Raw genomic sequence first — 21,133 nt, 5'->3', positions numbered from 1 at the left:
AACCTGGATTCCATAGTTCTTGCTGCACATACTAAATCTTTCCTAACTTTTGGGCTTAGCCACTCTCTGTGAAATGCATGTAAATAAGCCACTGAAAGCAAAAATGGAGCAAAGCACTGCAGCTAATGCTTACATAATGTGTGTTGTGTTGAAAATCCTCAAATTCATTTTCCTGCCCTGCTGGGCCAAGATGAAGCAGCACATATGGTGAGGAAAGCCACTTGCTGTTGGGAGACCTCCACATTCCCTCTGCACAGGGAGGAACAATTTAGTCTCATCCCTCACTCTCTTCTGCTAATCTGGCACAAATCAAATGCAAGAGACAGACCGTGAATGTGGATAAGTGAGAAGATGCAATTTCCCGTCTCATGTGGCTAAACGTTTCTTGTTAAGTGTCAGGTTTAGAGCTGAGTAAACAGTGGAATAATATATTTATGATTCTGTTTATGCGATTTGACTTGTGATTCAGTAAGCACTTCTCCCTGTTTTCTTACATTTCTGTTACATCTACAAAAACTGTAGTTTGACTTGGAGCATACACATGGAGAATAAATGGGCTTTCAACCCCTCTGGCATAGCTACCTCTTTGTAGATTTTACATTTTCATGGAAGTGGAGGAAGGCTATCAGTAACATAGATGAGAAAAGGAGATTACTGCAAAATACCTGCATTTGTCAAGAAAAATATATGCAACACAACATCAAATGAGGAAAAACACAGGTTATGTATGTATGAAAAACAGAAAAATTACTTGTGAAGAGAAAGATTGTATACCACCTCTTTCCTCAACAGTATCGTACAAAAGCTCATTGTTTGAGGGCAAATGCCCCATGGAAACTTTTTATAGCGCTCAAACATGCCTTGGACATATCCAAGAAGTGAAAGCCAGGGGCTGACAGTCATCAAGGTGAGCAGCACTGGTAAAGGAAGGTTGAGAAAGGTGCCAGAATTAGCAACTAATTGGTAAGAAAATGGCAAGAGAAAAGGTCTGCAAAATTTGTTTCTGATTTAGATTTCACTCTGCCTTTTGCCTTTGGAAGGCAGGAACACAGCTAATATAGACTCTAGGGTTCATATTCACAGCCAAAAATAAACCTCATGTGAAAAAGCAAAAAATACTGTTGGGGTGGTGGTGGGGAGGCTATCGGGAAGGAGAGGAAATTATTTTTAATGTCCTAAATGTTCCTATACTTACTGTCTCCTATTATAACCCTCATTCTAACATACTCTCAGCCTTCCTACCTGAATAGTTTCAGAGCATTAATAACTATTTCATTCAGCGCTCCTGTTGGCAAAAATTAGGTCATCCAATCAGGGAAGGCAGTGAATGCAGGATACTACGCCAGTGATGCAGGCAACCTGTCAGATGATAATAAAAATCTAAAAATGCTTTCAGAGATAAAGGCAAAAGAGGTTACCAGATAGGACACAGGGAAACAAAGGAAGTGGTCTTGAGCTAAGGGTTTATTCTAAAAGACTCAGCAGGGAGACAGTGGTTAAGATCACTCTTGGCTATTAGAGGATTTGTGTAGCTGGTAAATAACAGGGCTTGCCTTTTCATATTTGTTTTATCATGCACTATATATTATTTTGCCTCTTAGTGAAGCTCAATAGATGGAATATGATGGGTTTATTAGCTGTGTTACACCAATAATATATTTTAGTTAGAGTTGTCATGGGTCATCTGTTACTTCCATTCAAAATATTTCCTTGTAGTATTATAACCTGTCACAAACGCAATTTACACAAACCACTACTACATAAAAACAATAGTGTGCTAAATTTGACCGGACTGTTCCTACTCCAGGCCAGATTATTTATACACTTGTAAAGCTAAATAATGAATAAAATAACAACATACATCTTATTGTACCATGTTTATTCTTTGTTTGCTATTCATGTTGATTTGAAAAGTGTGAAAGAACGTCCCCTTCCTTTCGGAAAATGAATTTGTAGATGTCTGCAATACAGGTCAGATTTACTAACCACTGATAACAACAACACCAATTTAGTTCTCTAGGTTTATAGGAATAAGAGAAGGAAATACAGTAAAATATGTCAGGCTAACATAGGAATTGGTGAGGTTCTGCCAGACAGAATGAAGTATGGACAGTATATGCAGTTGTATATCAAAAGTACTAAGAGTTTACTTATGACCAGCCTTAATCATGTTAATTCCACCACAAATTAAAAAAAAAAAAAAAAAAGAAAAAAAGAATAATTTGGCATCCAGTTTCAGCCAACTTTTATGTAGAAGTGGAGGTCCTACATGGAAAGAGAAAAGAGGAACAAGCTAGAGAAAAGAGGAACAAGCTGTAGTGTGAACTACACCTTATAAAACATTATAAGATATAACCCCTCCACTGCAGAATAAATCTGTGAATATTCCAACATAGGAAACACTTCAGTTTAAAAGTGTTACTTCTTGGAGTCTCTGGTCAAACAGCTAGAAGAAACATTTCCAATGAGCTGTTCATTTCTAATCAAAGCAAACAGAAGTCTGTGGTCCTTAAGGGTGCTTTTTAAATCTTTGGGTACATTTTAGTAAGTTAAATACCTTATAGATGGAAATCATGGTCATCTGTCATTTTGATCATTAATAGTAACATTCTTATGCTGTGTCTACAAAGACTTGCCAACAAAGGTAGCAGAGTGGAAACTAAAAAAAACCATCCACACTCACATACCAAAGCTGACTAACATAGTTACACTGGCAAATCCCCAATGTGTGGTTATGCCAATAGAGGAAAGCTAATGTTAGTTTTGCATCTGTCATTCAGGGAGGTGATGTAACTGTGCTGGCAGGAGAGCATCTCTTCTTGGCATACATCAAGGGCCTTTGACAGCATGGCCCCAGCAGATTGGCTAGTGGGAGAGACTTTTTAGTTTAGACAAGCATTAAATTTTGCATTGAAAAACTGGGTGATCTGGCAAGATAAAGCATTTAATTTGAAATAGCCCAAGAAAGCAGTTAAGAGAATCAATGAGGTTGGCTCTTTTGTCTGGCCACCATTTTGCAGGCTGCAGACTGTATTCCAGCACAATGAATCATGTTCACTGAAAGGGAAGCAAACAGATCATCTCATTAGTTTAAAAGAACAAGGAGTATTGGTTCCTTTATTTAGATGCATTGGAACCATAACTAACAAATCTAGTGATGGTTCCTGATTTTTTTTAATGACAGAAAATCGGTATTTAGTAACTAGTAATTGTGCGGTCATACTCCTTTTGGCATGCAACTGTCCTCTCTCATTTTGTTGTACAATTACAGGTATTAATTACAGTTTAAAAGCAGAAAAAAACAGAAGTGTCCTTTTCTTAATTTATTTTTAAGAATGGGAAGGAAAAGCACCTTTTAGTTCTTTCACTTAATTGAGTTGGTTTTCCTCCAGAGATGGAATGTCCTATTTAATCATTACAGCAGATGTGCAGCAACAATCTGAATATATGGGAATGTAAACCAAAGGGATTTTCTGTTTAAAACATTGGCAACATCTTCAAAATATGCAATCTGTTGAATTCTGGGTTGGCTTTGAGCACTGGAAACACAGTACTGTAGAAAAGGCTTTACTTTATATTAATAATTAACATTTATAAAACACATTGAGGAATAGAACCCCTTAATTTGTATAAAATTGTCAAGTAAAATATACCACATAAAATACAGACTATTAATTGAGCTGACCTGAATCCCATGTACTTTACACACGTTTCACCATATTTTATCACTTCACTTTGAATACTAATTTGTTATTGATATCATTATTATTTAGTCTATTTAAAGATCCATAATGTGCAAATTGGAGCACATTAATGCAAATTAAAGCAAATTAAAATATGGTCCCTTCTCAGTCTTCTTTAGTTGGTTGAAGAAGACAGAACAAGGAAGGTCAAGATGTCAAGAGTATACCACAGAGACAAAGAGAAAAAATATTAATAAAATCATTAGATAGTTCAGTAACATCTTTCAATTATTGTTACACATAATTCAGCAACACTTCTTAATTATTACTACTACAATTTTAGGACTTGAGATATAACATCTCATAATTATCCCTACTAGGTTTGAGATGACATCTTTTCTTCCCCCATTTTCCTGTAAGTAACTTGGTAGTCCTCTATTTTAAGACCAATAAAAGCTGAAAAACATTTAGGTATATATGCAGGCAGGTCCATCTCACTCTGGTCCCTGGGAAAATCATGGAGCAAGTCCCCTTGGAACACATTTGTGGGCACATGAAGAAGAAGAAGATTACTGGGAACAGTCAACTTGTTTGACCAACCTGATTGTCTTCTGTGATGGGACATCTAGGTTTGTGGATGACGGGAGAGCTGGGAATGTCATTTACCTTGATTTTAGCAAGGCTTTTGGCACTGTGTCCAGCAATATTTTGGTACCCAAGTTAGGATGTTATAGCCTGTGTGGGTGTAAAACCAAATAGATGAGTAAGTTTGGAAGATGGGACTCAGAGGGACATGGATATAGGTCATACTCTATCTGGAGGCCAGTAATAAGGGTTGTGTTCTGGGACCTGTCCTTTTTAACATCTTTACCAATGACCAGTTGGCAATGATTTGCAAGTTTGTAGATGGTATCAAATTGGGGGTTAGTACCTGATATGCTAAAGGAAAGGGCTGTTATACCGAGGCGCCTAGACAGTAATAGGCCAACAGGAACCTCATGAAGTTCAACCAGGACAAATGCAAAGTTTCGCACTTGGAAAGGTAGAGCCTTTGCAATGATACAGCCTTGAAACTGACTGCCTGGGGAGCAGCTCTGTGGAAAAGGCCACGGCGGCCTTGCAGACAGCAAACTGAGCATGAGCTAACAGTGGCATGGTTGCAAATAGGGCCATCAGCCTCCTGGGCTATATTAAGAAAGGCAGATACACAGATGGAAGGAATTATCCCTCTGTACTTAGCTCTCATTAGGCCACATCTGAAATACTGGCCTCCCAGTACAAGACACACATCAGTAAACTGAAGCAAGTTCAGCACAAGACCACCATGATGTCTGGTGGCTGGAGCACTGATGAAGCTGGGCTTGTTCAGCCTGAAGCAGAGACAGCTTTGGACAGACTGAACAGCAGCCCCCTGTGCCTACATGGGGGTCACTAAGAGAATGGAGCCAGGGCCTTCACAGTGGGGCATGGTGGGAGAGCAGGAAACCATGGGAAACTCACTTTTCCCTCTGAAAACAGTCAAGTTCAAGAGGCTGCCCAGAGGGGCTGTGCAGTCTGTCTTCATTGGAGGGAGTTTCCAAGATCTGACTGCATAAAGAACTGAGACACCTGGACTGACTGCACAGCTGACCCTGCTTTGAGGAGAATGTTGAACTAGAGACCCATGGTCCCTTCCAACCTGAACTAACGATACCTATAAATGAAGCAAAATCTCTTTGGAAGGAATGAAACCTAATTCTTCAGTTGAATTGATTTGAATTTTTGTAAGTTTTTGTGGATTTTCAGTTTGAGAAAAATTCTGTGTCAAAAACTTTTTGATCTGTGACAAAAACTTTTTCGCACTGAGAATGCTCACATGAGGCCCGAGACATTTCCCTCTCAGCTGGCACCGTTGAATAACACAGTAGATCAAAAAGTACTGCAGCTGTTGAAAAGTTAAGACATGATTTTGCATCATCTCTTCATGGCTTAGGCCAACATGTTCTCAAGTTTAGAGTTCAATTTTGAACAGTAGGAAACTGAAATCTCTTGGCAGCTATCTATGGCTCACATTCTGCTTGAATCTAGGTCTGTTCTGTCCTTGTAGACAATATCTTTTCAGGCTGACAACAAATCCCTCCTTCTCTTGTGGCAGATGATAATGTTGACTATATAGGAAGTAACCCAGATCTCTAAAGATAAGTGCACTGTTTTGTCTTTTCTGTATAGTGTTACCAAGCAAGAGCAGATGGATACGTGAACATCCCAGTGTGCCAGATTCACTGTGTATGATTAACTTCATTTAGGAGAGTAACATAAATGTTTGTGTCACTCATAGGTCCCCTGGGTATTATCAGACAAGGCATACAAGAGTCAGCCCTGAATCTGTTACAAACCCACCTTGGTGCTGGTTCTGCAGTGAAATTTAGACACATCGACTGCTGCATACCTTTTACACATAAGTTCCTACCTTCTGGTATTTGCCTCAGAAAAGTCAGCATGTTAGGTTTTATTTCAGGATTAAAATTCTTGACAGGAATGACAGAAGGAAAGCAGAGGTTGGATGCTGACATCAGAGACAGTCTAACGCTGAATCTAGTAAAGATGCAGTATTACCTATGGGATGACGTTGCAGCTGGTGACGATGCAAATACAGAAATAATTGTCAATAATAATACATAAGATTTGTGGAAGGACTGCACTGTTTTATTATCCATGATAAACTAATTGAAACCTCACCAGAGAGGTTTGCAGTTGAATTAAAAAAAAAAAAATGTGGCAGAATAGTTCAAATAAGTGAGATTAACCCTGAACACAGAAAGAGCAAAAAGAAGATGAAAGGTAGAAGGAGATTTTGTATGTATGTGTGAGGGGGATTGGAAGGGGAGGTACATATGTCATCACAGCTCTATGTTATTGCACTTCTGAGATCCCCTCCTGAGATACCTCAGAGATGGTCCTTTAAGATATCTTCATACTACACATTTCTGTGGGAGTCAACAAAACCCTGCCTTGCCATGAGAATCCTCCAGATATACAAAGAAGACGTATGTCAGGCCTATGCCATAAATATGTGATCACCTGCTGAAGAAACCGAGAAGAGTCTGTGAGTCCTAGAGAAACTTCAAAGACAAATTAGGAGTTTTGGGGAATAATTAGCTAAGCCACATTAAAACCACTCTGTGGTTTTCTTGATGAAATCTGGTGTAAGTAAACACCTTGGTAATCAAATTGATGTCATTGTTTTGGAGGTTGAGAAGCATTGTGATATGATACCTCTCCTCTCCAAGTATCTGAACCCCTGGCAAGTGCCAAGTCAGACATTTTCTGCCCAGGTTTTTGAGATTGCTATTTTCCCATTTCATCCCTTGCTCAGGAAAGTTTCCAAACAAAGGACAAGCTCGGAACAAGCTGGGCAACCGATAATGGGGTGGTGAGAGCAATTGTGTTGCATCACTTTATTTTGTATTTCCTCTTCCATTACTGTTCTATTAAACTCTCTTTATCTCAACCCACAAGCTTTTTTTTCTCCTTTTTCTCCCTCTTCTCCCTACCCTTCTGGTGAGGTGTCAGGGGAGGAGGAGTGCGTGAACAGCTGCATGGTCCTAGTTGCCAGCTGGGGTTAAACCACAATAGTCTACAAGAGGCAGTAGTTCTTCCCTTTCTCTTCTGAATTGGTGTACTCGGGTCATTTGGGATGATAAGTGCACAGACACTGAGGGAAAAGAGCTGAGATTTTGCATATATGCATTAATCCGAGTGCAGAGAAAGACTGCCAAAGTGAAATTCATAGGACACATAGCCACTTAAATAGAAACCAATAAAAACATTGTTAGTAGCCAGCACAAATGAATTTGTCCAGGTTTATACAGCAATCATGTGCCATCACAGAGGGACATGAAATGTCCCAAAGCAAAGTTCTGCTTACTAAATTGCTAGTACTCTCATGGTTTCTGTGGAATCAGTGTCTTCTGCTATTTGACACATTTTTGACATTCCTTATGTAAAATTAGATAACAAAGTCTGTGGAGCAGGGGCAGTTGCTCTGTGTTTTGTGTTTGTATGTATTGCCTAAGATTTTTTATTTTGTTACTGTTCATATTAGACTTTTGCCTAAAATGATAATTTTCAATATGCACCAGATTGCTTTGTGTGTGGTTGGTGGGTAACCAGCATTTCAACAGTAGTGTGGGTTATACTTACATGTGAAAAATACAAGGGAAAATGTACGTTAGAGACTCCTCTCTGTATTCCTACCGCCTCCAACAGTTTATAAGTTAACTTCTCTTAAGGTGTTTTTTCTCCTACAGTTTCTGCTCTGTCCTTAAACTTTCCGAGGTTGTTGTCTCGACCCCTGGAAATCCCTGTCCTCTGCTTCTGTTTTGGTTAATCTTGATTATGATTTTTTGGCCTAGATTATAAAGTGGTAGAGGCTCTTTCAAAAGTCTTATTTCAAAAGTCTTATTTTGAAAAGTTCTATTTTGAAAGTCCTTTTAGAGTGGACTTTGAGAGGGCTGCGGGTTAGATGCAGCACAGAACGTATCGTGTATAGCATGAAACATAGCCTCTGCACTGTAGCTAGGAACCTGGCGCTTGGTTCTGAACTCCCATTCAGGTTAGTGGGGGGTTCATCCTGCTCCAGAGCTAGGTAGGGAATTCACAATGGCCTCTGCAATGAATGAAATCTAGTGGAAAAACTCTACTGGAGCAGTCCCACAATGAATTACAGAACAAAAAAATCAGAGTGAAACCAAGGCAAGTAAATGCTAAAGTGAAACGTGTAGAGATTAGTAGTAACAGGGAGGAAATAGTTTTGTAATGTACATATTTTTAAGTCTAATTTTCACCACTTATACTGCAGTTAATTTCTTTTTCTAAAAGATCAGAGAGAAAATTAATGATAATTTTTTTTTCTATTTTATATGCTTTGGTCAATTCACCACTTGGAGTAATTTAGTGTAAATTCATTGAAGTCAAGGGAGCAACTGTCAATGGATTCATCTTGCTGTCATTAAACTTATTCTGACATAAGAAATGGACTCAGCAAACATTTCTAGATAAGGCTAGTACTTGAGCACAGCCATTCTAAGATTTCTGTTCACAAATTGCAACTGAAATGCGTGCTAAGGGCTGAAGGGACTTGTTTGATTGTTTGTTTTTCTTTTTGTCATTCCATTTTAGCTGCTTCCTTGCTCATTACATTGTTCCCATTAGCATAATGTATTGGTTGTGTTTGCACAGCTTTTCCTGCCAAAGGCTGCCCTGCAGTTGTACAGCCATTGGGGTAACCAGCTGCTACTTATTTAAGCCTCCATCATTTTGTATGACAGAGTAACTTAATTATGCCCTGCTTCAAGACGCTAAATAAAATTATCTTCTGAACAAATGTACTTCACTTAATATTTGTCTCTATCTGGTACTTGAACTCTGACACTTAAGCCATGTGAACTAAAAAAATAAACATATTTTAAAACTGAACCTAGTAGCAAGTTAATTATTAGAGAGTTAGAAGTTGTTTTATAGTATCTATAGAACACAGTTATTGCTATAGCTCAGGTATATTGAATATTTACAAGACTTCAGAAAACAGAAACTAAAATGCAGTTAATAGCATAATAAACCAGGAATTAAGTTTAACCTTTTTCTATGTTTTGTGAATATGGGAAATAAATAGATCTTCAGTCACTATTGTTCATTTTAAGAAGATAGGATTGTAGTACTCTACGAATTTCAAATCTGGACAAGAAAAAAGATTGTGATCTACTCAACAATATATTCTAGTTGTAAGAATGTGTCAGTCAACAGCAGTGGTCTCTCTGTGCTATAGCAAACCATTTATTTTTTACTTTAAACCTGGAGCATGAATTAAATCCAAGCCATACTTTTTTCTTTTATTCTGGTAACATCTTTCCTTAGTTCTCTATAAGGCAGCTTGCTTTCTTTCCTTTTTTCATCAGTAGACAATTATGCATATGAAAGTGACAATTTTGGGGTTGCCAACTGGCTCCTTGAGTTTTAAGTGTTCCAAAATGTCAGCTCCCATATTTTCAAATGGATTATAATTGAAAATGTGCCAATCTACATGCATTTATTTTGAATTGTTGTCCACCTGCGACATTTGCTAGTTTATTTAGCCTTAGGGTAAATATAACCTCCATTTAAAGTAGATACCTGAAGACTGAATTAGTAAGAAGCATCTTATATAAAATAAATTTTGATGGAGATTACAGAAGTGCAAAAATAAAATTATTCTCTAAATTGTGCTGCATCTTATCTAGATTAGTTGTTCTGAGTTGTGCAAGTCAGAATGCATTTGACCGAAGAGAGTTTTAATTTTCCAAATATTTGAAAGGAGTATGAAAGTAATTTGAAGACTAGACTACAACTCCGGTAAAAAATCTTTGGAAATCTTATATTAAAAGAATATTTTTTATTAAATACAATTAGAAATAAGGTTGGAATTCACTGTTGTACAGAGTACCCAGCTGTAGCCCAGTAAATATGATTTTTTGTTACTACGAAAAGGCTATATAGGCTTTGTAATGACCTGTCAATGTGGGCTTTTGGGATATATTTTGGCTTTTGTCCTGAGCTTGTGTTGGTTGAGATTACTGCCTAACTTGTTTCAGTTTAGCCCTCTGAATACTATATATGGTAAAGCTCTAACAAACCTGTAAAGCCCCTCAGTAACAAAGTAACCAGAACTCAATTTCAATTAATAAGCAGTTAATAGGTGGAGATAGATTGATTTTAAATGGGAACTCATTTTTAAAAAGAGCAAATAAGCACACAGTGTTAGAAAATGTGTAAAAGTAACCTCAGCTGGACCCAAGAGTAAGGGGGAGGGAACACTGGCCATCAGCATCATGCACCTTCTCCTGGTGAAGGACTTGGGATACTGACAACCAACTGACAACCTCCCCTTCCCTCTGTTCTTCTTGTGGAGGGCTGAATCTGTTGTCCTTAGGAACCAGGGGAGCATGGACAGGGTATGTATCACTGGAGAAAAGGGATTGATACTCAGAATTTCGTGTATAACAGATTTAACTACATTTTAATAAGATTTTCCTGTAATAATTAAATAGTGTGAACTGTAAAAGCTAGTATCATTGTAACTGGATTAATAATAATATTTGCTGTAGTTTTGATTAGGCTGTTAAGATTTTAATTAGACTAACACTAAATTCTTTGCTTGGCATTTTGCCCATAAGAAGATCTTAAGTCTAACACAATGTACCATAAAAATCCTACTTCTACATTATGTTGAAGATTCAATTAAAGTATAAAATAAGAACTACTTTTAAATAATCTCCTTCCTCCTTTTCCATGCAACATGGAAATTTTTACAATATGGTTATTTTTTAATATTGATTTTTTATTTACTGGTATTTGGAAATTTCTTAGCTTAGTGTTACAAATTGTGAGTACCTACTTTCTGCTGGAGCTTTTGGAGTTCAGCACTCCTGAATATCAGGACTGACATACACATTACAACAGACATAGTAGAGATTGGTCTTCGGTCAGTGATTGACTACTGTGGCTCTATTTATAGTAAGCGTGATGAGATGAATGGATCACATGGCCCTTTAAAAACCATAATAGTGCAACAAATTGTGCACTGTGGTATATGTAAGCTGTATGATAGTGTGATATCTAACCTAATTTATGAGAAGAAAAAAGAATCAAGTTACCTACTGATATTTTAAATTACTTTGAAGGTCTGCAAGGCAGTACCTAGCATTTTCCATGAGATGTATGTCCTGAGGGTGGAGCACAGTAAAGAAGCAGACTTTAGTTTATTACTGTTCTTAATAAAACATTGTAATAAGTGTTGCGGATGAAGTAAAGCAAAACATTTTTTTCCCTTCAAAAATGTTGCACATTCACAATGATCAGAATATTTGATAATGCAACATTTGTTTCAGTCTAGACTTCTCCATCTTTTGCCACAAGAGAGAGTAATTTCTGATGCCAATGTTCTGTGTTATCTATAAAACCACAGACTAGGTCTACAGGGGTTACACATCAACAGAAAGCTTTTTCAGATGTAGCAATTACAGAAGAGTTAAAGCATCTGAAATTTGTATACTGAAACAAACAAAGGGAAGAGGAAGGAACAAACCCAAGGAATTAAAACAGGCAAAAAAGCCAATTTTCTAGAATTTTATGATTAGAGGTGATATTTGCCAGTAGAAATGACAATTGGCATTAATGTCTACCATGTTGAGAAAGTACCATGTTACGAATCATAAAATCATAGAATCATAGAATCGTTGAATGATAGCATGGTTTCAGTTGAAAGGGACCTTTAAAGGTCATCTAGTTCCAAGCCCTTTTTCATGGGCAGGGAAACCTTCCACCAGACCAGGCAGCTCAAAGCCCCATCCAGCCTGGCCTTGAACACTTCCAGGAATGGAACATCCACAGCTTCCCTGGGCAACCTGTTCCAGTTTGTCACCATGCTCATTGTAAAACATTTCTTCCTTATATACAATATAAATTGACCCTCTTTCAGTTTAAAATGATTGCTTGTTGTCCTGTCACTACAGGCCTTGCTAAAAAGTGTAGTTTTCTCTCTTAAAACACCCTTTATACATTGAAAGGCTGCAATAAGGTCTCCCTGGAGCTTTATCTTCTCCAGGCTGAACGATGCCAACTCTCTCAGCCTCTCTCCATAGAAGAGGTGCTCTAGTCCACTCATCTTTTTTGTCGCCGTCCTCTGGACTCTCTCCAACATGTCCATGTCTTTCTTGACTGGGGACACCAGAGCTGGATGCAGTACTCCAGGTGGGGTCTCATAAAAGCACAATAGAGGGGCAGAATCACCTCCCTTGACCTGCTGGACATGCTTTTTTTGATGCAGCCCAGGATATGATTGGCTTTCTGGAGTGTGAGTGCACATTTGCTGGCTCATATTCAGTTTTTATCCACGGATATTCCCAAGTTCTTCTCTGCAGGTCTGCTCTCAATGAGCTCATCTCCCGGTCTGCATGGATGCCTCCTGTCTTGTCCTCTTAGGCTCTGTTTAAAGTAGTGACTATACATTGTCAAGAATATTCACAGGCCACAATGCCAGTTGTCATAGTCTTGTTAGGTTTATAATATTATGATCTCTTAACCCACAATAAGTACAGTGTGGGTATATCCACATTACATAGTGGGAATCATCCCAAACTGTGGGCAAACTCCTGGGAACAGTTTGGGAAAGTGAGAGTTGGTCCAGGCCCACTCATGCCAGGAGTGCTCTAACAGTTTAACAGTGCAGGCAATAAAGTCTAATTGCCCAGGCCTATACTGTAGCATTATTTCATTGTCTACTATATAGATACAGTGGTAGAGCATTATATTTATATTAGTTGTTCCCCAGCCCTAGAGATCAACTATTCCTCTTTTTATTTGATACATTACAATAGTATCCTGATACCTTTTGTGTGACAAAGGAATCATGTTTTGTTAGGAAATGAGATGAAGAAATACACAGAGTTGGACAACCATTACTGGTCCAAGGAGAAGTCGCTCCAAAACGACAGGACAGATTAGCAAAGCTTGGTAAAGTGAAGATCTTTAAATTCCCATTTTCTGAGTTTCAGGAGCTGTCTTTTTTTTTCGGGGGGATACAGCTGTCCTACTCTACTTCCATGGTAAAATCAGGTATCGAGAAGTCACTGGAAAATGTCTGGATGAACTAAGGTTAGTTTTAGGCAAGTGGAGAAATAACACTTTGGAGAGAAAACTATGCAATGCAAACTTTGCAAAGTGCAGTTGTGGAACATATAATTTCCAATGAGCAGCTGACAACTCTGAGTTCTCTGTATCTACTTACCTTAAAATAATAAATATAATGCTAAAAAAAGACATAGTAAATCCATTCTTTTCTTTGCATAAAATAATTTATGGGTAGAAAGGGAAAGCTTATAAATATTGCAGGAAAGGTCAGAATTAGACTTAAGTGGAAAATCTGAACAGTGAAATCGTTACCATAATTCAGTTTCTGAAGTGCAGGTATATACATGTTCCACTGAGGCTACAAGCTTTTATAGCTCTTCTCGCATCCAAGCTTTAGTGAAAGTTCATACTTTTTAAAGCTGGCACACATTTAATTTGAAATCAGTTATTAGATCTTTCCTTTCTCTTCAAGTTTCTGAAAGCAACTGCAATGTACATATAAAAATAGAGGTTTTGTTTTCTCAGTTTTCCCTGCAATGTACAGAATTACAGCCTACGTTTACTACTTGAGATAATAACCTAATGAATGTTGTACTTTCATGTTTGTGAGATGGCTTTGACTTTTTCTCTCAAAGCTTCATTTTAATTGGTAGTTTGGTAGGGAATGTTTTGAAAAGGTTAAAAAATATCTGTTAAGTAGTTTCCCATGTTTTCTAACTGAACAAACATTTGAAATAGACTCATTCCATGAAGTTTATCTTATACCTGGCAAATAATGTTAAATGAGCAAAACAATGACTGACTTGTACCTGTAGTGTTTTTCTTCAAGAAAAGATGAATTCTCCTCCCACAGGTCCTGGTTTCAAATAGATTTGCCTGCAGCCAGCCTTTTCCATGTTGATTTTTGGTGTGGAATCCATTGCATGGTGTTTCTTTCTGATTTGTGAACACAACTGTGAAACACACGTGTTGTCATCCAGTCAACTCTTTAGCAAGCAGCAACACACGCAAAAGCAATTGTAGTGTTATGGCATGTGCATGACTTCAAAAGAAAAAAGGGACTGTCTTTTTCTCAGCCTTCTAGATTCTGCAGCAGAGGAAGAATGGCTATGAATGCTTTCAGAGTTTTTCTGAGACTAAAAAAACTTGAGCTCTTTCCACCACAAAGAGAGAGGGACCATTTTGCTGTCTTTCCTAATCTGTGGGATACCTGTGCATAGATGTCATGTATCTTTATTTTATGATGTATCATTTATCTTTTGGCTATAAATGATATGGGAAAGGCTTCCAATGGGTGGGAGTGAAGGCAAGAGTGCTGGGAGGGAATGAGAGGAAAAAAAACCTCGTGGGAAACAAAGCTTGCTGCAGTTCTGGCCTTAAAAAATGAAACTGGCTGAAGGACCTGAGAAGATTCACATAAGAGACATAAAATACTTGGTAACAAGGATAAGGGAAAAAATAAATCATAATTCAATCTTCTGCTCTGTTACTGGCAGTGTGGGACACGTTCAAGAGTGACTATCTGGGTATATCTCTCTCAGCAGGATGGTTCAGGCTCCTGTGTTTGATATTGTGGCTGTTTCCTTAGCCCGAGGAGAAAGGCACTTTTAAGGGGCAAATTGTATAGAATTAGCCAATATGAGATATTAGACCAGCTGTGTCTTTTTAAACATTCGCGTCCCGTTGGAGTGCAAGTAGCTGAGTTGGATCTACACTAGGCCCCCCAATACCTTGAGATGTACCAAGCCTTCCCTCTGCGGTGTAGCACTTCACTAACTGCAGGACTTGTTCAGCTTCTCTGTTACAACAACTAGCATTTAGAGTACTTACAACGAAGTGGAAAACTTAGTTTCGATTCTCTCAAGAAGTCACAATAGCCATATCTCCCACCTATCCAGGATATACTATTAAAACCAGGGACAAGGTTTTAATACCACAGGGATAACGCTGGGTGGGAGGTACCCTCTATTTGGCCAATTAAAACTGAGTAGAAAAGAAAAATAAATAGCATGAGAAAACCAGCAATTCTAAAGAGAGCCTGAATATAATCTTATGTGTGAAAGTAGGGGAGAACTCAAACCAAGGAAGCAATCTGGACAAAAGTTGAAACATTACCACTCTTTTTTTTTCTAATAGAAGTGTTTGCTTTTTGTTGAAGTCAAGGCATGCTGCATGCATGACATTGCCTCTGCAAGCACCAAACCAATGGGACACTACCTGGAACTTGGGGGATATTTCAATTCTAAGCAGTGAAGCCTAGCTGAGAGGTAGTCATCCAGCTACCTGCACTGGGACACTTTGGTGCACGCACCTGCTTTGATGCATAGACATTTTTTCAGGTTACCAAGGAGGCAATTCAATTTCAAGCACTTCCAAATTGAAGAAGCCATCAGAGTATCCGTGTTTTTTTCTAAAATATCCTTTCTGGGTGCCCCAGTATTTATTATGTCACAATTTAAGTTTCAAAGTAGAAAGAAGGAGTTACATAGTCCTAGAATCAATAGTAGAAGATAGAAAATCCCCAAATATCCACACAGACGTTATCTATTTTAGCTGCTGAGGCAGTCAGAGGCTATATTACCAAGCTTGTAGGACTCTTCCAACGAGGAAAGCGTCCAGCTTGTTTGTGAGATAGACAGATCATGTGTTTGAGTGGGTAAACAGGGTCTAGAAATCTACATGGAACAATTTGTTGTGAGGGATCCTTTGTCAATTGTGGAGGTGGAAAACAGTAGAGAAGAACTCCTGTATCAATTCTGGTGTGAGGTTGGGGTGGGGGATAGAGACAGGAAGGTATTTAGGCCTCAAGTTTTTCCCATAGTACAAAGTTGTGATTTTTTTTTTCTTGTGCTACCACGATTTTAGTTTTCTGTCTTATATCTTGTGACTGTAAAGAACAAGGAGAATAGATATAGCAGTCTTTGTTACATCTGTGAAAGGCTTTATTGGACAAAAAGTTTGTAGTTCAGAAGGAATTTCAGTGTGAAGAGTGCTGAAATTCATTTCTGTGTAACCATGAATCATCGTGAGAAAGGGACCTTTATTCTCCTCTAACTTAGAGTGAGCTACCACTGAGAGACACATGAAAAATTATTCAGACCTCATATCTTATTAAACTGAACTACTTTTGTTGCTCCTTGATTTTTAGAGCAGCTAATTCTGTAAAAGTTACAGGTAGTTATGTTCCCAGAATAATAAAAGTACCCAGAATGCACAGCCATAAAACATCATTGTCCTTTTGTCAGGGATAAAACAAGATAAGAGTCAGCCAAAAGTCAAACCAAGCGTGTGGCATCTTGTTTTCTCGACTTGTGCTTCAGCAGGCTGCGAGAAGGGCGATTCCAAAGCTGGGAAAGATCATTTGCAGGAGGTGTTCCTGTCCTATAAACAGACTCTCAGCCTGCAAACGACCATTTAAAAAGAAATAGGGCCTGTTGCTATAGAACAAGGGGTAATGGTTTTAAACTAAAAGAGGCTAGATTCAGACTAGATATGAGGAAGAAATTTTTTATGATGAGGGTGGTGAAACACTGGCACAGGTTGCTCAGAGAGAGGTGGTAGATGCCCCATCGCTGGAAACATTGGACAGGGCTCTGAACAACCCGATCTAGTTGAAGATGTCCCTGCTCATTGCACCTTTAAAGGTGCCTGCCAACTCAAACTATTCGATGGTTCTATGATTCTAATAGGAAAAGAAATTAGATCCAGGCTGTCATTTACAACTAGTCTCCAGCTGAGTATGCAAACGCATTAGCATATGGAGTCAGACTCATGTATGCACCACACACAATGTGTACATGTAAGTATATGTTCAAAGTCTTCCTCTCAAGGTCTGACAAGCTTCTTGAAGCCCTTCTTTCTCATTAGCTTCATTAAAGAGTAAGTAGTAAGGGTGACCCATGCAAAACGGATCCCTGAGGCCAAAGCTCTCTAATGACTATATTCGCTATTTCAAAACTGTTCTATCAGAAAATTCCCAACTCATTTTAGTTTTAATGTTTCAATAATGGCTGGTTCAAAAACACAGCAGTCATTAGAAATAAATCCCACTGCATATGAACTGTAATCTGCAACATGAAACAATCTGTGATTTGTTTAGGGTTTTTTTTTGTTTGGTGTTGTTTTTTTTTTAATAGGCTGTTTTGCTGGTCATTTCATACATTAGATGTAACGATACAGCTCATGCAAAATACCTGCACTAAGTGTATTGGAATTGATGGGTTCTTATTATTTCAGTGAAGCAGAATGATCATATTTAGAGTTGATTTGCTTATGAAGCTTACTTGAATGTAAACCTTCAGGCAGATGTATTTTCTCTTTAGTATTTGTAAGAGCTTGGGACTGTGAGACTTTTTATCACAAAAAAGGTCATTGAGATGGACCATCATGCACCTATTTCTTGCTAATATGACTAGTACTATTGCCTAAATGTATGTATTTTACGCTATAACATCCAGAGGCTCTTTATCCTCTTTTATCACCTAACTGTTATACCGAGCCATGAGAGAAAGATGAGACCTGCAGCTTGGGTACCTGAATAAGGACTTAAAAAATATATATTTAAATGCCAGGCATTGCTACTGATTCTGTGGGTGAGGGTCAGCTAGCCACTTAAGTGCCATGAGTTGGATTTTAAAAAGTGGTAAGGCTTCAAAAAGGATTTTTAATATTTGATGGAGTTTTTGTATGCACTTCAGTATGTTAAAGGTAATATTTGCATTGATTTCAGTTTTGCAAATCCCACTAGGAAATTCACGCATCTTTAGGAACCAAAATACTTTTGCTTTTGGACATCACTTAATGCAACACGTAACCCTAAAAGCCACTACTGTACCACTTTAATTGGAGATCAACCAATATCGTTTAGAGAGAAATGGATGTGTCGTTGGTGCTGTTTGCATGTGAATGAGCATCTGCACAGAGGTCCTTCCACAGAAGTCTGAAATCAACTGCTTATTAATGTAACTGTGTGAGGTTATCACTAGAAGTGATCATGCAAAATGTAGGTCAAGCTCTGCTTTCAGGCACGCTAGTGTCGTTTTGGAGATTGAAAGGAACGGAATTATTTCACTGGTGTGAGAGAAGACTGCATTGTCTGTATTTGCTGATGTATTGTCTTGATGTGTTATTGAAATGAAGGAAGATGTTGCTCCTATAACTTCCCTCAGCACAATAAGAAGACAAGCTTTTCTGTCTGGTGCTGTCCCTGAAAGAAGGTTCGACTTCTTACAAGTTTTGAAGGATTGTCAATCTTTTCTTAAAGAGTAGGTTGGGCTATCCCTCATTTCATGGTAATATCTGGCAGTTTTCTGTACAATTATACAGATACTTTGCGGGGTGGTTCAGAGTAACAGTCCACGCTTTGAAAATACGTTTGTCACATTTCTCACCTAACATGGCTTTAAGTGAGAGCACAGTTTATTTGAGATCTCTGAGGAGAAAGTATCTAATGGAAAAACTTTGTAAGCTGAAAGACATTAAAAAATGTTCAACTGTAGTAGTGGCTGCACACCAGTTTATTATATCACTGCTTTTCTGCCAAGGGACAAGTTACCCAAGGGCACTTAATAAAAACAGATGAGCTGAAGCTGACATTGCAGACAGACTTATTACCTTATCTGCAGGTTTGTGTGATAGCATTGGCTAGCGCTTAAAATCATGCCTGACAACGGTGTCAGTGAATCCTCTGCCAAGGCAATGAACAGGTTTTACTTCAGTATCTTTTTCAGTATAACAACATGATTCCTGACAGATTTCCTACCCAGTTTAACAAACCACACAGAATTGTAAAGTAAAATTGTTGTCTCATAAAATATCTAATAAAATATAATTTCCTAAGAAAAATTAAATGTTGAGAGAACATTTCTAACATACTATTTCTACCATACTATCTGAATACTTCTCCAAACAGAAACTTATCTCTGCTGTTCTTATGGAGTCATCATTGTCATTTTCTTTTATAGGACGATGGAAGACCAGAGCTGCTTTTCTTTTGTAGGTGGTAACAAATAATAGACAGACTCACTCAGAAAAGTCAGATCTTTCCTTCGTACCTATAGGGGACTGAGGTCCTTTGGGATCTGATTTCCTGGTTCCCAGTTTTCTGATTTCTTAGTTAGGACTGTGACATATTAATATATTTATTGTGTGCCAACAGAGCATTGTGACTAGAATTCAACAGTAACGTGGAAAGGTATTCAGGCTTCACTACAGAAAAGCTGATTTATTTCTCTCTAAACTTGAAACTCAAAGAGTATATCAAAGATTTCATTAGATTCGGCATTATGCCTGCTGCTGGTTGAACCATACCACACACTACTGAATCACCATATGGAGTACTGTTATAGAAGCTTCTGTATATTGAAGTAGATGATACAAGGCTAACCCTTTTGTCATTCCTCTTTTCCTGTGCAGACATATTTGTTTATTTTCTGAAAGTACTGTTGCTACAGCATCCTGATTACTTTTATGAGAATGAAGTTTAATAAATATTATGTTCTTTCTATCACCTATTCTTAAGGTTAAAAAAACAACATGAAACAGCCATACTTGACTATAATTAAAGGCAACCACAGTCAAGGGTCCTTCTGATGTATCTACAGAAAAGGAAGAGTGTTATTGGTTCCCTTTCTACCTAGTATTTTTAATCTAATTACTTTATTTTCCTTCTTATATTAAATGGATATAACAATGATTTTTATGTTGTTGTTTCTTTCCTTCTACAGATGTACATCCAGACAACAACACTTACTGTCTCCATGAGTTTAAGTGCTTCTGTGTCTCTGGGCATGCTCTACATGCCCAAGGTTTATATTATCATTTTTCATCCAGAGCAGAATGTTCAAAAACGGAAGCGGAGCTTCAAGGCTGTAGTGACAGCTGCCACAATGCAAAGCAAACTGACCCAAAAAGGAAATGACAGACCAAATGGAGAGGTCAAAACTGAACTCTGTGAAAGTCTTGAAACCAACAGTAAGTCATCTGTAGACTTTCCCATGGTCACGAGTGGCAGCACTTCATAATAGACGTATGTTCACAAGAATGCACTTTCTTTTAATAATAAACTTTATTCTTTTTGTTGCTTGTTCTGCATGAATACAGACATGTGTCAGAATTCATGTGCTGCTGAATGCAGGAATTCCTAGAGTTGTTTCAAAAAATTGTTTTTCACAGGAGGCTAGTAAATGTAAAACAAACAAAAAAAAAACACAGGCAGATTTTGGAAAGCCACATCTTTTTAAAATGTTTTAGATAGTGCTAATTTGATGTGTTGTCCATTGCTGTACCAGTCATGGTATGTCCTGACAGTTCATGAGGTGTATTTATGGTCATCATCATTGTATATTCAAAACTCAAAAGCTGTTGAAAAAAAATATAATGAAAACAGTTAACATTGTTTTTATTTTGCAGTTCAATATGGAAGTGAAAATAATGCTTTTTACCTTTCCACCTTAACTTAATATTTGATGACTTGTTAATTTATCACAACTCATGAGTACTAATGCTTCCCAGAATAACACTTCCCATCCAAATTTTCATTGTGGTCTTACTCATCTTGGAACAAAATCGTGATAATTCATATACGGCTTAATCATTACATGTTGTGATATGTCATGAGTTAGTAATGTGAAAAAGTTCTTTCCCATGTCAAAAAAGTTCTTGAATCTTCCTACATTTCTAAATGGCTCTGGTACAGAAGAAAACAGAGGTTATATCTTCCGTTCCACCACATGACATACAGTCCTATAAACTGGACTTCACAATAGTAATAATCAAATGCGAGTAGATCAAGTAACTTTATACCC

The 21,133-nt window shown here is 37.8% G+C and overlaps 1 protein-coding gene across 8 annotated transcripts in view; it reads left to right on the top strand.

Moving 5' to 3' along the window:
- GRM8 (glutamate metabotropic receptor 8) overlaps positions 1-21,133 on the top strand; it is a 357,440-nt gene that overhangs the window by 331,320 nt on the left and 4,987 nt on the right. For 7 of the 8 annotated variants that reach the window (XM_063323315.1, XM_063323313.1, XM_063323318.1 and 4 more), the window contains one exon: positions 20,054-20,300. In XM_063323315.1, coding sequence (XP_063179385.1) covers positions 20,054-20,300 — 247 coding nt within the window. Of the gene's footprint in view, positions 1-20,053; positions 20,356-21,133 lie in introns of all 8 variants that reach the window. The other variant, XM_063323314.1, reaches the window with a different exon arrangement.

This window comes from Chroicocephalus ridibundus, chromosome 1 (genome assembly GCF_963924245.1).
Source record: "Chroicocephalus ridibundus chromosome 1, bChrRid1.1, whole genome shotgun sequence".
NCBI classification, from domain to species: domain Eukaryota; kingdom Metazoa; phylum Chordata; class Aves; order Charadriiformes; family Laridae; genus Chroicocephalus; species Chroicocephalus ridibundus.
This window is presented reverse-complemented; position numbering and strand designations above follow the sequence as displayed.